General features: G+C 50.8%; 1 protein-coding gene across 1 annotated transcript in view; it reads right to left on the bottom strand.

Annotated features, from left to right (window-relative positions):
• The window catches only part of LOC134409716 (golgin subfamily A member 6-like protein 24), a 42,368-nt gene that overhangs the window by 7,175 nt on the left and 21,635 nt on the right, over positions 1–13,558 (bottom strand). The window contains exons 5-9 of the mRNA XM_063142605.1: positions 9,658–9,757; positions 6,381–6,464; positions 5,413–5,601; positions 4,062–4,306; positions 2,771–2,966 (exon numbers count right to left, since the gene is read on the bottom strand). Coding sequence (XP_062998675.1) covers positions 2,771–2,966; positions 4,062–4,306; positions 5,413–5,601; positions 6,381–6,464; positions 9,658–9,757 — 814 coding nt within the window. The remainder of the gene's footprint in view (positions 1–2,770; positions 2,967–4,061; positions 4,307–5,412; positions 5,602–6,380; positions 6,465–9,657; positions 9,758–13,558) is intronic.

Genomic DNA, 13,558 nt, shown 5'->3' with positions numbered 1-13,558 from the left:
CCATGGAGCCGTTGCCTGAAGCCAAGGCGTTTTCGCTCCGGCACGGCCTTTGACATACAGGCTGGCCTGACACGGAAGAGGTCTGGAATGGGCCGGGTGCTGTAGATTTCTTTTACCGTTCTGTTTTAAAGGTATTCGTTTTTCTGTTGTGTTTTAGTTACATTTTTGCTTTTAATCTGCATTCAATCATCAGCCGCCTAGAGCGACATTTTTGGGAAGAATGGCAGGATATAAATCAATTAATGATATCACAAACTGGTACTTCGGGGAAGCGGCAACTCGGGCCAAGGCAGAAGCTTTCAGACCAATCCTGGGCCAGAATTGCCAAGGTTCTTTATGGATTTGGACTCTGCCTTTCTACTAAAGCAGCTCTGATGGCGGCTTGCCATCACTAATAAAACTTGATAAAAACATTAATAAGCAAATCCATCGAAACACAATGAAGGTGGAGTTTCCCCTTGAGGCGGACGGCGGCAGAGGCTGCGCTCTGAATTTCCCATGGCGGCCCAGAACGGTGCGACATCCAGGGAGCTCCTGACCACTGTAGGAACTTTAAATAGCGCCTCCGAGTCACCCGGCATTCAGAACGCAGGAAAAGGGTTTTCCAAGGAAGGTAGCCACGGCGGCACAGACGAGAACCCCCTGGCCTTGCTCTGCCTTGCCGCCTGCCTCTCGCTCTGGCCCAGGAGGAGCAGAAGCCCCGGCCCTCTGGCTCCCTCTGCCTGTCAGGCAAGGGGGAGCAAGAGCAGCCGGTGACCATGGCAGTGAGAAGGGAGGCTCACCAAGGGAGGGCCCCCCTTTGAGGACGGCTTGCCCAAGGGCCCTCCAAAGCCTGGAGCTGGCACTGCCGAGTGGTGGGCCCTGGCAGCTGCCCAAGGATGCCAAGTGCTGGCGCTAGCCCAGAGGCAGGGGGATACCAAGCGGGGTTCCCCACCCCGATGCCCCCGGAAGGAGCCCCCAGCCCATTTCCCGGGAGGGGACGACGCGCGCAGCCCAGAGTCTACTTGGCTACGGGAGGATGCCAGCGCCAGCTGCTGCTCTTCCAGCTCCACGTCGCGTGTCCTCAGCGTGGCCCAGACCGTCTGGAGCTCCTCCCGGGCAAGGGCCAGTTCTGTGCCCATGTCCTTCAGGGAAGTCTAGGGTTGCGGAGGGGCAAGAGCGGGTCAGGGTCACGGTGGACCTATGGCGGCCTTCCCCATCCTGGAGCCCTCCAGCTTGGGGAAGACTGATGGGCAGCAGTGACCGAGGAAGGGGAGTGACGGGGGGGGGGTTCCCATCCCCACAGGAGGCGCAGCTCTTATGCGCCCCCTTCCGTTCAACGGGACCCACCCTTGGATGTGACCCCTGGTGCGAGGGACCTTTGCATCTTGTCCCTCGGAAATGGGGACGTGCATTTTCCCCCACCCCCGGCGCCAGCAGCTTGGGATAATAATGCATGCAAACAAATGCAAAAAAGGGGAGGGGGAAACACCTCTGTTTTTGGTGTGTGTGGGTGTTTTGGGCCATCCCAAGTCTCCCAGAAAATTGCAGGTTTTGCACCAAAATCTGGAACCCACAAAAATCTGCCACAAGACTACCAAAAACTTTGGCAGCCTGCCTAAATCAGGCCTGTGTCCCCAAACCAGCCCAGTATTGCCAGCTTTGATGGGCAGCCACTCTGGAGTCATGTGTCCCCCCCACTTCCTGAACCCAGGACCTTCTGCAGGCCAAGCTTACGTTCTCTACCACTGAGCCACGATCCTTCCCAGAAGGTGGTGGGCAAATCTGCGTGGTTTCTTTCGCCAGGAGATGGTCGCTGGCCAGCTTCCATCCCAGCCCAGAGAGACCCAAGGGTGCCACCCACAGAGCCCTGCAGCTCATTGTTCTCACCACGATCCACACCTGACTTGTAGAAACCGCAGGGCTCTGGCTTCCAGGCTGCAGCAGCCGGACTTGGTGGTTCAAGGCCCGGCTGCGGTCCCGCTCCAGCTCCAGCTCCTGTTTGCAAGCGTCCAGCTGGATCTGGAGAAGTAAAGGCGCTTCCACCGGTCAGGGAGGAAGAGCGGAGAACGTGGAGACGGGTTGATTTGTACCCGGTGGGTCTGCTTCCAAATCAGCGGAAGCCACGGTGATGTTGGCCATTTATTCCCAGCAGTCAGAAGGGTGCCTTGACCTCAACGTGTGTCCACAGCAGCCCCACGCCAGTGGCCTCAGCAGGTGAAAGCCCCCCACCGCCCACCACCCCTCTCCCTGGCTCAGAGATAAAGAGGAGGGAAAAGCTTTGCTTGCTTAATGGCCACTTGCTGGGAAAGGCACTGAAATGGGGCTGGGAAAAGATGTGGCAACCTTAAGTGCAGGGATGGTTTCAATTTCTCCTTTTCCCAATCCTAATCCAGTTCATCCTGAACTTGGAGATAATTTTTAACTTTACATTAAAATTCGTATGCATTTTTGTGTGCATTTCTCCTAAGGCACACCTTTTTGTATGCAATTTTATCCAATGTGCACATTTTTCACAAGCAATTTTCCTAATATAATGCATCTTTAAATGTTACTTTCATTAATCAGTGCATTTTTGTGGGCACGGTGCCCTAATCGATGCATATTTTGTTTAAGGAATTGCATTGCAAAAAAACTGGAGAAGGGGTTGCATTTCAAAGGATAGCTGAGTTTCAGTTTGCGTCGCAGTTGGCAAGTGCGAAATCGGGTATGGTCACAGCGCCACGCGAGCCAAATGGATTTCTCCCCAGTTCCCACTAAAGGAGCAGGAGGCTCCCCAGCTGCCCCGCACCTTGGCAGAGTGGGTCGAGCTCCGTGGGGCTGCGCTCTCCAACTCTCCCTCCTCGGTCGTCAAGTCCTGGCAGGCCTGCTGCTCTTCTGCCAGCCGGCTGTCCATCTCCTCCTGCTTTGCGTGCAAAGCCTCTTCCAGGTCCAGGCAGCGGGTCTCTAGGAGGACTTTCTCCCTTTGCAGCAAGGCCTGAGATTCCCTGCAGAACCGGGATTTTTTTTTTTAAGGCTGTCATGAATAAGGACAGTGTAGCTCTGGAACGGCTAGGCACGCATGGCCACTCCTAGGCACTTAAAAAATTCGGGGCCCAGGGCTAGCAATGTACAGATCGGAGAAGCCAGTTGGGTGATAATGGCAACCTTCCCTGACCCCTGAGCTTTGCACTCAGGCTCTTTCTCTCATCTGCTTCTCATGATAAAGATGCCTCTCTCCTTCTGAATCATGCCTGGCATCTCCTAACATCTACTATCAACCATCTGTCAGGGATGCTGTAGGGTGGATTCCTTCATTGAGCAGGGGGTTGGACTCGATGGCCTTGTAGGCTCCTTCCAACTCTGCTATTCTATGATTCACCCTATAATACTTGATTATTATTATGACTGAGTATTGCTATTACTCCTTTGCTTTGAGAGATAACAGTCAGAAATATCGGGCGGGGGCACCACTATGGCCCCTAGACAGTGTCTTGGGGTTGGGTGTGTATGAATAGGATGTTTGGGATTCCTGGACCCAAGGCCAGAGACAGCGCTCCAACCTCAGAGCCGGGAGTCCGCCCTCTGCGCCCCACTCCCTGCAGCCAACACGGAGAGGACTGTGCCGGCTGCCTGCCTCTCTGAGTTCTCAGGCGTGACCATGGGGAGGAGAGAAAGGGGGCAGTTTGGGGGTGGGAGAGGGGCCCGGGGAGGCCAGCTTAAGAATCCTCCTCCTCCAGTCTCCTTCCGTCCTGCTCCGCAGAGCCCCAGTCAGATGGGCAAATGCTCCCGCCTTGCCAAACTGCAGGGTGGGAGAAGCACCGAGGCAAAGGCAGCCTCTTGAGTTCAGAGGCTGACGGGTACCCCAGTACGAGTGCGCCCTAAACTCTCTAATGAACACAACCCACAATGTTCACGCTCAGGATTTATGTATGTTGCAGGTAAGGTCACAACTAATTAGTCTTTTAGGAAAGGTTCCCTTTCCAAGAAGTATTCATCTACAGGTAGTATTCTTGAACTATTATTGACACAGAATATACATGGTAGCCAATGTTTTACGAACTGATTTTGAGCAGCCCTCTGGTTACTCCGCCTTGTCTTACTTGAGATTTTCATAGCATTCTCGGAGAGCTCCCTCCTCCTCCTCCTCCTCCTCCTCTTCCTCCTGGTGTCGTACATCCATCAGTCTTTCTTCCTTCTTTCCCAGCAGCTGGAGGCGCTCGTCTTCCAGTGCCTGGATGTGGTTGTCCAGGATTTTCTTCTCTGCCTCCAAGTGATAAAGCTCTACCAAAGAGGCTTCTAGTCTTTGGCGGCTCTCGGCCACCTCGGAAGACAGCTCCTTGTTGGCCTGCAAGGGAGATTGCCCAGTCAGACTTCTCTTTGCTAGTCTCAGGGCCATTTCCAGGTCAATTCAAACGGTCGCATTATTGGCTGAGCCCGGATTTGTCTGCACAGAACTAGTGGTTTTGCGAATTGGCCAGCACAGGCCAGATCAGGACTGCCAAGGATGTGTTAGACCGTTGGTTCCTCCAGCACAGGGGTGCAGAACTCAGGCCAGAGTCCCAACCCTGAGGTTCCCCAGGGGACCACATAATGAGCAGCATGGGATCTGCAACAAAATGTTGCAGCATGGAGTGGTTCTCTTCGTGCTTTCAGTCACTCCTTCCACACTCTGATTTCCCATTTCCCCAACAGCCACTCAAGTGTTTTCTGGCTACTGAGCATGTTCAGCCCTTATTTTTCATATGAAGGCTCCCCCCCACCATCTTAAAGATCTTTTTCTACTTGTGCAAACCTTGGGGTGCAGAACCTCTTTCTGCCCAAGGGCCGAATCCAGTGGTGGGTGGAGCCAAAGGAAAAGTGGGCAGGGCTAAAACAAAAAACCGGACCAGCCTATTCTGGCTTAAACCTCTTGCTGCCAGTAGTTAAGCCTTAGGATGTGAGACGTTTCTGCCTTTTAGAAAGAGGGAAACACCACGCAACAGCTGGGACACCACCAAACAGTGGGTGCTTTGGGGAAAGGGGGGTCTTTCTGGGGACCCCAGAGGGCTGGATTTGCCCCCTGGGCCCATGGTCCCCCCCTCTACACCTGACTTAGAGGAGAAGAGCATCAGAAGAGCCCTGAGGCTGGATCAGACCAAGGGTCCATCCCAGGCAGCATTCTGTTCCCACGGTGGCCAACCAGATGTCTCCAGGAAGCCCACAAGGAGGAGACGAGGGCAACAGCACCCTCCCGCCCATGTTCCCCAACAACTGCTATTCAGAGGCACACTGCCTCTAGCACCAGAGGCAACACATCACGTGGAGTAGCCATTGATCGCCTCATCCTGCATGAATTCGTAGCCCTTTGGCACCCGGAAGATTGAGATTGCACTTAGTACACCTGAACATTGAATGGCACCCAGCGCCACGGGAGAAACAAACATGAGGCCCGTCCCCAGCGCTGAGGAACACCTGTCTCACAGACTCCAGCTCTTCTTTCATGAGGACTTTCTCCTTCTCCAGGTGGCTGACTTGGGTCTTGGCGCTGATGAGCTCCGAATGGAGGGCCAAGACCTGGTTGTTGAACACTTCTTGCTTCTTCTGCGCACGCTCCAGCTCTAGCGTGAGATTCTGGACCTGCTGGGGGAGAGAGACCTTCTCCTGCAAAACAATCGTCCTCATCATTTATTCCGCCTCACTTTTTAACAAACCAAAACAACCAGCAAGTGGCCAACAGCATAAAACTAAATTCAATGTGGCAAAATGCAAGGCAGTGAGGTGGGCCACCCACTTGGGATGGAGGAGAAGGCCGTTGTCAATGCCTACTAGCCACACTGCCTACATATTACTTCCGGTATCAGGGGCAGAATGCCGCTAGGTACCAGCTGCCGGGAAGTACAAGTGCGGACGGACGCTGCTGTTATGCTCAGGTCAGCACTTGGCAAACCTTGGGCACCACTTGGGGCCAGCTGCTCATCCTCTCAGTGGGCCAATCAGTGAGCCCACCTCCTTCAGTGAGCCCATCTCCTTCAGTGAGCCCACCTCCTTCAGTGAGCCCATCTCCTTCAGTGAGCCCACCTCCTTCAGTGAGCCCACCTCCTTCAGTGAGCCCACCTCCTTCAGTGAGCCCACCTCCTTCAGTGAGCCCATCTCCTCCTCGCCACGGTCTCGAGCTGCTCCTGCCCCTCGTCCTCTTCAACTTAACTGGCTGAGCCCCAGCGAGCAAGGAGGTCGGGGCCTGAGCTGCGCCACCGTGAACCTGCAGATCCTGTGAACTCTGGGCTGCACTGTGTGCTTTTGGAGACAGACTGGGTGAGTTTTCTCTGAGGGAGCCCACCGGGTCTGGATGCCTGTTTCCAGCCTTTCTGCTTTTGGACTACTGAATTCTACACCCCCTTCTCCTTGCAACATACTCCTGCCCCCCCCCCCCCCGGCAATACCTGGAGGAGTCTCTCCCTGTCAGCAACAGCAGGTGCCAACTTCAGGCTTAGCATGTTCACTTCCTCCTCCAGCCGGTCCTTCTCCTGTTGGGTTAATTAGCAGATCATACAGTTCAGATTTAGTTTTAAGTGTATTTCATTGGCCCGTTGACGCTCCTTAGAACTTACATGCAGTGATGTCACGTTCGATTTGGAAATGCCGGCTCTCGTCCTGACAGTCACAGGACCATGCTCTACACACCCCACCCAGAGAGAGTTTAAAAATCCAGGCTGCTGCATTGATCCAGATTTCCTCCCCAACACAGGCAAAATGTTTGGAAAGCAAATGGCTCATTCAAAGCCAAGCCGGCCTGGAGTGCTTTTGCATTACAACAGGGATCTCTCCAAAATGGGGGAATCGGGCATCCAAATTTCAAACGTGGCTCAATGTGATGTTTGTTGGGGCCAAACCCCGTCCCAACTTCAAGTATAACCTGATGAGATCTGACCAGCCAAGAAAGAGATCTTGGGGTCGTGGTGGACAGGTCGAAGAAAATGTCCATCCAGTGTGCAGCTGCTGTAAAGAAGGCAAACTCCATGTTAGGCATTATATGTTAGGCATTAAAAGGAATTGAGAATAAAACTGCCAGTATCATACTGCCTTTACACAAATCCGTAGCGCAACCACACTTAGAATACTGTGTGCAGTTCTGGTCACCACACCTAAAAAAGGATGTTGTAGAGCTGGAAAAAGTGCAGAAAGGGGTAACTAAAACGATCAAAGGGATGGAGCATCTCCCCTATGAGGGAAGGTTACAACAGCTTCCCCTAACTCTAACCCACATCTATCAATAGAGAATTGGAAACATAGATAGATGGTTGGATAGATGAATAGATAGAGAAACCAACAACAGCAACAAACCCTTCCCCCAATCATAGGGACACTGGAAGCTGTCTTCCTGCTACTGAGTCAGACCTTTGGTCCCAGTAAGCCAGTATTGTCGGCACTGATTGGCAGCAACAGCTCTCCGGGGTTTCAGGCAGGGTTCTTTCCTTGCCCTACCCGGTGAGGCCAGGGAACCTGGGACCTTCTACAGGTGCGCCACAGGCATCCCTACCCCCAACCCCACCCCTTACTCTACTTTGTGAGGCTACTTTACATTCTGCTTTATCTGCATTCTTTGAACTGTGAGCAAAGTCATTGTCTCATTAATAAGAATGAAGCAATGGGTAGTTTTGTTGCGCAAGCCAAGAAACCTGCTCTCTCTCTCTCTCTCTCTCTCTCTCTCTCTCTCTCTATGTTGTTGTTGTTGTTGTTGTTGTTATTTCTATACTACCCCATAGCCAAAGGTCTCTGGACATTTGCAAAAATTAAAAACCATTAAAATAGGGTAAACAAAGTGTCAAACTATTTACATAAAACATATAAACAGACAGCGCATCCCTGGGTCCCAATTAGCTAAAACCGTTTTAAACAGTCGACCATAAGGCAAATCCAGGACCTGATTAAAAACTCATCCTACACTGCCAAATCCCAGAGAGAAAAGCAAAGTCTTAACCTGGCATTGGAAGGCTAACAACGTTGGCACCAGGTGGGCCTCACTGGGGAGACTGAGGCCGCCACCACCACTGAGAAGGCCCCCTCCCTTGTTGCCGCCTTCCAAGCCTCCCTCGGAGGAAGCTCCTGGGTGGGGGGGGCTTGGATGATGAACACGGTGGACAGCTAGGTTCATGTATTTTTAGACACAGATACACACACACACACACACACACACACACACACACACACACACACACCAGGCTGATGCTGTTGTAGGCAGCCTGGAGTCTGCCACTTTCTTCACACAACGCTTGATGGGCCTGCAGGGAATCCGTTGCTCTCTGGTTTGCTTCAGAGACCTGGCTGAGTGCTGCCTCCTGCCCCTGAGGACCAACAGGAACAAGAGCAGTCTGGAATTCTTAAAAGTGGAGCTTGGATTACCAGACATAAACCACAATAATAGCAAACTGGAGTTGTGTGTGCCGATGTCTGTGCATCCAAAACAGAGCTGCTGAGAAGCAGGAGAGGAGGCATCAGCAACTGCGGGGAAACGCCAAACTTTGCAGTGTGTGTGTGTGTGTAACTTCGGGAGGGGGAACCCCCAAAAGCCCACTGAGCACTGACTGAGCAACTCTGAGTGTCTGTAGAAGGTGATGGAGATGGAGAATGGTTGGTGCTGGTGGAATGGCATATCCTGGAAGAGAGAGCTGGGAGACTGAGCTGGAGCACGCTGGGCCACGCAGCTCCATTGCAGGCCCCACATGTTAAATACTCTGGACCTGCAGCGCCATCAGAGAAATGGGCCCAGCACTGTTCCCTGCAACGTGAACCCACAAACAAGACGGGCGCAAGAGCAGGAACTCTTCAGAGAAGCTCAATGGCGTGTGCGTCGGTCGGTCCGTCCGTCCGTGGCTAAGCTGACCTTCGAACTCCAGATCCCCACTTCGTACCTCATGCTGTGAAACATGAGGCTTCCCCCCTGGCCCCTGAGCCCATCAGAACCAGCAGAGCCCACCAGAACCAGCAGAGCTCAGAACCCCTGAGCCTATCAGAACTGCATGTAAAAAAAAGGGAAAGGGGGGAAAGGGCACCCCTCCCTCTCCTCCCCCTCCAAAAGAATTGTATCATCAAACTAGCTTTCAATGTGTGTTGTAGGACCATAAGAGACTCTAGGACAGATGGACGGATGAGGCCATGCTGGATCAGGGCTCGTAAAGCACCCATCAGGACAGACCTCTTTGGCGGATCTCAGCCGCTTCGTCATCTCCTCCTGTGTCCCCTAGGGGGCTTCTTGTGGGCAGTTGCCAGGCTGTCTGGAAGGGCGAGCAGCTCTTGGCTTCGCTCCTCTCCCTTTCCCTGGGAATCAAGGGGCGACACGTTCCATTTCCCTCCTTTATGAGACATTTGTGCCCTGTCCTTCCTCAGGGCCCGGTTCCATATCAGGAGGAGCAGAACGTGTTCTGGTTCTGGCTATCAGGAGGAGCTGCAAGGTGGGAACCAAAGCCCTGCCCTCAGCCACTGGGGATCCGTTTCAGCCATGCTCCCCAGCCTCTTAGGTTTCAACAGGCTTCGTCCACACACTTTTATTACAAGTCTGTCTTGGGAGCTTCCTTTTCAGTTCAAAGCTGACGTTCTCCGGAAACTCAGTTCCGCACCTTCCTGCACTGCCCCCAGACTGCAGCACCACGGCCGCCCTGTGCGCTGCGCCGTGGGCCCCACGCGCCACCCAGTGGTCAGTTCCAGGAGGCCCCCCCTTACCACAGCTGCTGTCGGGCTGGAGTCCAGGCGTGGCCAGCCAGGGTCCCTCTCGCTGAAATAAGGTCCGGCCCGCGCCAGCTCCGTTTCCAAACTGAAGACCCTAAAAGGCAAGAACATCCATGCAGGCGTGAGGCTCTCTCCGCCCCCACTGCTCTCTTCATGCTGAGAAGGACCCCTTGGACTTGCCGGCTGCCTCGTCACAGGCCAGAGCCTGTGCCCCCCCCCCGCCACTTCCCTGGGCAGTGGGAGGACGTCCCAGGATGGGCTTCTTTGGGCGAAGAGGGAGCAACATGGTCATAGCACCATTCCTTCTGTTTGAGATGTTCAGGGGGCTGCAGCAGCAGGCTCACCGCTTGGTAGGAAGTGCTTTGCTGTAGAATCGCTTCACTCCAAGTGCAAGATAATAATCACAGACTTGGGAAGGCACCAAGGTTTGCAGAAGAACGAGAAATCTTTCCAAGGGGTGGGGAGGCACTGAGGAGGGGGAACCCCCTGTCAGGTTTTCGTGTTAACCTTAACAGTAATTAAGGCAGATTATTGGCAAAGACTTGCAAGCTCAGCACACCTGTTGGTGATTGAGTGAAGGGAGTATAAGGCTCACTCTTCCATAGCAATATGCAGTCAGCCAGTGGAGGTTTGAGGGTATGGCGTAAGCTGCTGCCGCTGCCAGAGAAAGGAGTATGCTGTATTGATGCAAGGCCAACTTTTGTCAACGAGAACCGTAAAGCTGTTATGCTTACTTTGATTTATGGTGAGAAATTGCTTTGTTATAATTTGCTGCTACAAGCCTGGTTGTTTTGCTTGAAAGACTTCTCTAAATAAACTGCATTGAAGATTCAAAACTCACGCTTGCATTTATCTGCTGTGGAGGAATTTGTACAAACTACTTATTTCCCCCAACATCTGGTTGTGGGCCCAGGAGAAGAATTTTGAACTTTAATGCAGGCCCAGGAGAAGATTTCTGGAACCTTGGATGCTGTACCAGAGAGGCTTCGGGACGGCAGAGTGAGTTTGTTTAAACAACGTGAGTGCTGGACATTTGGCTGCTCTTCTGGCTACTGTTTAATTGCTTAATTGCTGGCTGTTAACGCAAGGCTCAATGGCGGAATGTAAACACAGCGGCTTTTATTTCCCTCAGCTTGATGACTCCAATTTTTCTATTTGGTGTTACCGGATGGAGGCATATCTGGTTAAAGAAAAAGTTTGGAGAGTCATAGCAGAAGATCCTCCCGCACCCGTTACGCAGGCATGGAGTAATGATGACGCCAAAGCAAAGGCTCTAATTATTTTGGCTGTCTCAGACCAACAATTGGTTAATATCCGTGGAAAACAAACTGCAAAACTAATGTGGACAGCATTAGAGACAATTCATCTTCGTCGTGGAACTGGGTCGACCATTGTGTATTTCAAACAAATGTATTGGGCTGAACTTGCTCCAGATGGTGACCTAGCTAAACATCTGAGGAATTTAAGGTCGCTCTGAGATGAGTTATTACGACGTGAAGTAGAAATTCCTGACTTGCAATTCTGCTACGTTGTATTGAGCAGTTTAAATGAAAGTTATTAAAGTATTGCTGCTCAATTAGCTGCTTTGCCCCCAGCACAGCTGACGCTTGAACTTATTCAAGCGAGGCTCATGGCTGAAGTAGATAGGTGTGTGGCTTCCAGGTGTAATGATGCAGTTGCAACTTCACAAAAGCACATATCAAACAGCAGGGGTAATTTAACTGCTGAGAGTGAGAAGATAGCGGCACTAAAAGTACGTCGTTTTTCTTGTGGAGAGATGGGGCATCTATGTAGAAATTGTAAAAAAAGGAATAAACAAGTTCAAGGAAAACAGCAAGGAGTGTTTAAGCGACAAGTTAAAGCGCTTGTTGCTGTGTCCACTTCAAAGAAAAGGTGGGACCATTTTGTGATAGACAGTGGTGTTACCCACAATATGTGCAAAGATAAGAGTTTGTTTACAGGTTTAACTAAACAAAAGGGGAATATCCATCTTGCCAATGGGGAAGTAATTGAGAGTAAAGGGCTTGGAACTGTGTTCCTTAAAAGCCTAAATGCTTCAATTAAGAACGTACTATATGCTCCTGAGTTATCTGAAAATTGGGGGCGGAGCTTGGCAGCCATGGAGTCGGCGAGTTTCTTCTGATGCTCTAACCGGCTTAGCCGGGAAAAACAATTATCTCCTTTTTAATGGGCATAAATCTTTAATCAAATGATGGAAAAGGATTATGAATGCTGTCTAATTTGCCGGTGTTGGAAAAGCTGGAAAAGATAAGGTGAGAGCTTACGGAATGTTTTTATAAGCATCTGTGGAAAACGAAAGTAAAGCTGCCTGCTGCTGTGGCGCAGTGAAGCAGAGAGAGTTTGTTTTTGTTAGATGCTGACTTGATTTATAGCGAATCTCACCTCTTATCTTCTATTTCAAAGTGGAAAAGACTGAAATACTGGCTTTATAAAGAGGAAAGCAGTTTGTTGTAGTTTTCGTCGGCTGGCGAGAAGGGGGGTGAGCGGTGGTGGAAAAATAGCAGCGTTCGGTGAGGGGGCGAAGTGTGGCATTGATAGACTGTGTATGGCTAGTTCTGGTCCCCTCTAGTGAATGCTGTTGTGAATCTGATGTATTCCCCCCCCCCCGAGAAGAAGGAAGAGTGTTTAACACACAGAAGATAAGCTAATAAATAAACTGCCAAGAAAGGGAGCTGGACTTAAAGATTTATGCCCTGTCCAGAAGTGTCCTATGTCTAACATTAAAAGGAGAATTAGGAAGGAGTGGAAAAGGTTAAATACACACAAAAAAAGAAACCAAGTAACCATAATTGCTCCAACCTGGAAAATCCAGTCCCTGAAGGAGAACAGGAGGACGAAGATACAGACCCAGTTTTCTTAGATACAGTGCCAAAAAAAGAAAAAAACATGGCTGAAGGGGGAGAAGCAATTGGCAGTCAGCCACCCTCTTTAGGGGAAATTAAAGCGGCAATTGCAGAAAACAACACTGTTATTTTCAAAAAAATGGATCAGCAAATGGAGGTTTTTAGACAACAAATGCGTGTCCTGACTGATAAGACAACTGAGAACTCAAAAAATATCAAAAATTTGGAGACAAAAGCTGATTTGAACCAGAAGAAGCAAGAGGCTTTTGAAAAATCAACAAATATTAAATTTAAAGATTATGAATTAAGACTGATAGCCTTGGAGGATCAATCTCGTCGATCATCAATTCGAATAAAACAGCTAAAGCAAACACAAGGAGAAGATCTAAGAGAAATCATCCTGAATTGGTTCAAAGAGCTGATGCCTGACCTACCAATAGATGGATCGGATTTAGATCGAGTTCACCGTGTGGGGGGGGGGGGGCAAAACTACAAAGGGACTAGAGACATTTTGGTGAAATTTGGTAATTATTACAAAAAAGAGCAAGTTATGAAAGAATTGAGATCTATGCCCCAGTTGCAGTACAAAGGCAAAGCAGTGCAAATTTATAATCTTTCTCAACACACACTAAATTGGAGACATAGTATTAAACCAATAACTGAAACACTAATGAAGAACAAAATCACTTATTCGTGGGGTTATCCTGTTTTTCTAAGATTTACACATGGAGGGGGGGAACACAGAGTAACCTCACTGGATCAAGGTAAAAGAGTTGCTGAAGAGGCTGGGTCTGTATGGGGAAGCAAGTGGGACTGGAATGGATGGGGGGGAATGAGGCTGGGACATCTGGGGTGTAATAGAACTGTTAATCATATTTTGAGATAATTGCAGATAGAAATGCTAAACATAGAAACTTTGCTGGCCAGGCGCAGCACTGCCTCCCCCCCTCCCTTTAAAGTAGATGGCTGGAGTATTAGACTCACGGGGATGTGGGAGGGGATCAGAGTGGGGGGGTGGGGAGGGGGGGAAG

Source organism: Elgaria multicarinata, chromosome 16 (assembly GCF_023053635.1).
Source record: "Elgaria multicarinata webbii isolate HBS135686 ecotype San Diego chromosome 16, rElgMul1.1.pri, whole genome shotgun sequence".
In the NCBI taxonomy this organism is placed as follows: Eukaryota; Metazoa; Chordata; class Lepidosauria; order Squamata; family Anguidae; genus Elgaria; species Elgaria multicarinata.
This window is presented reverse-complemented; position numbering and strand designations above follow the sequence as displayed.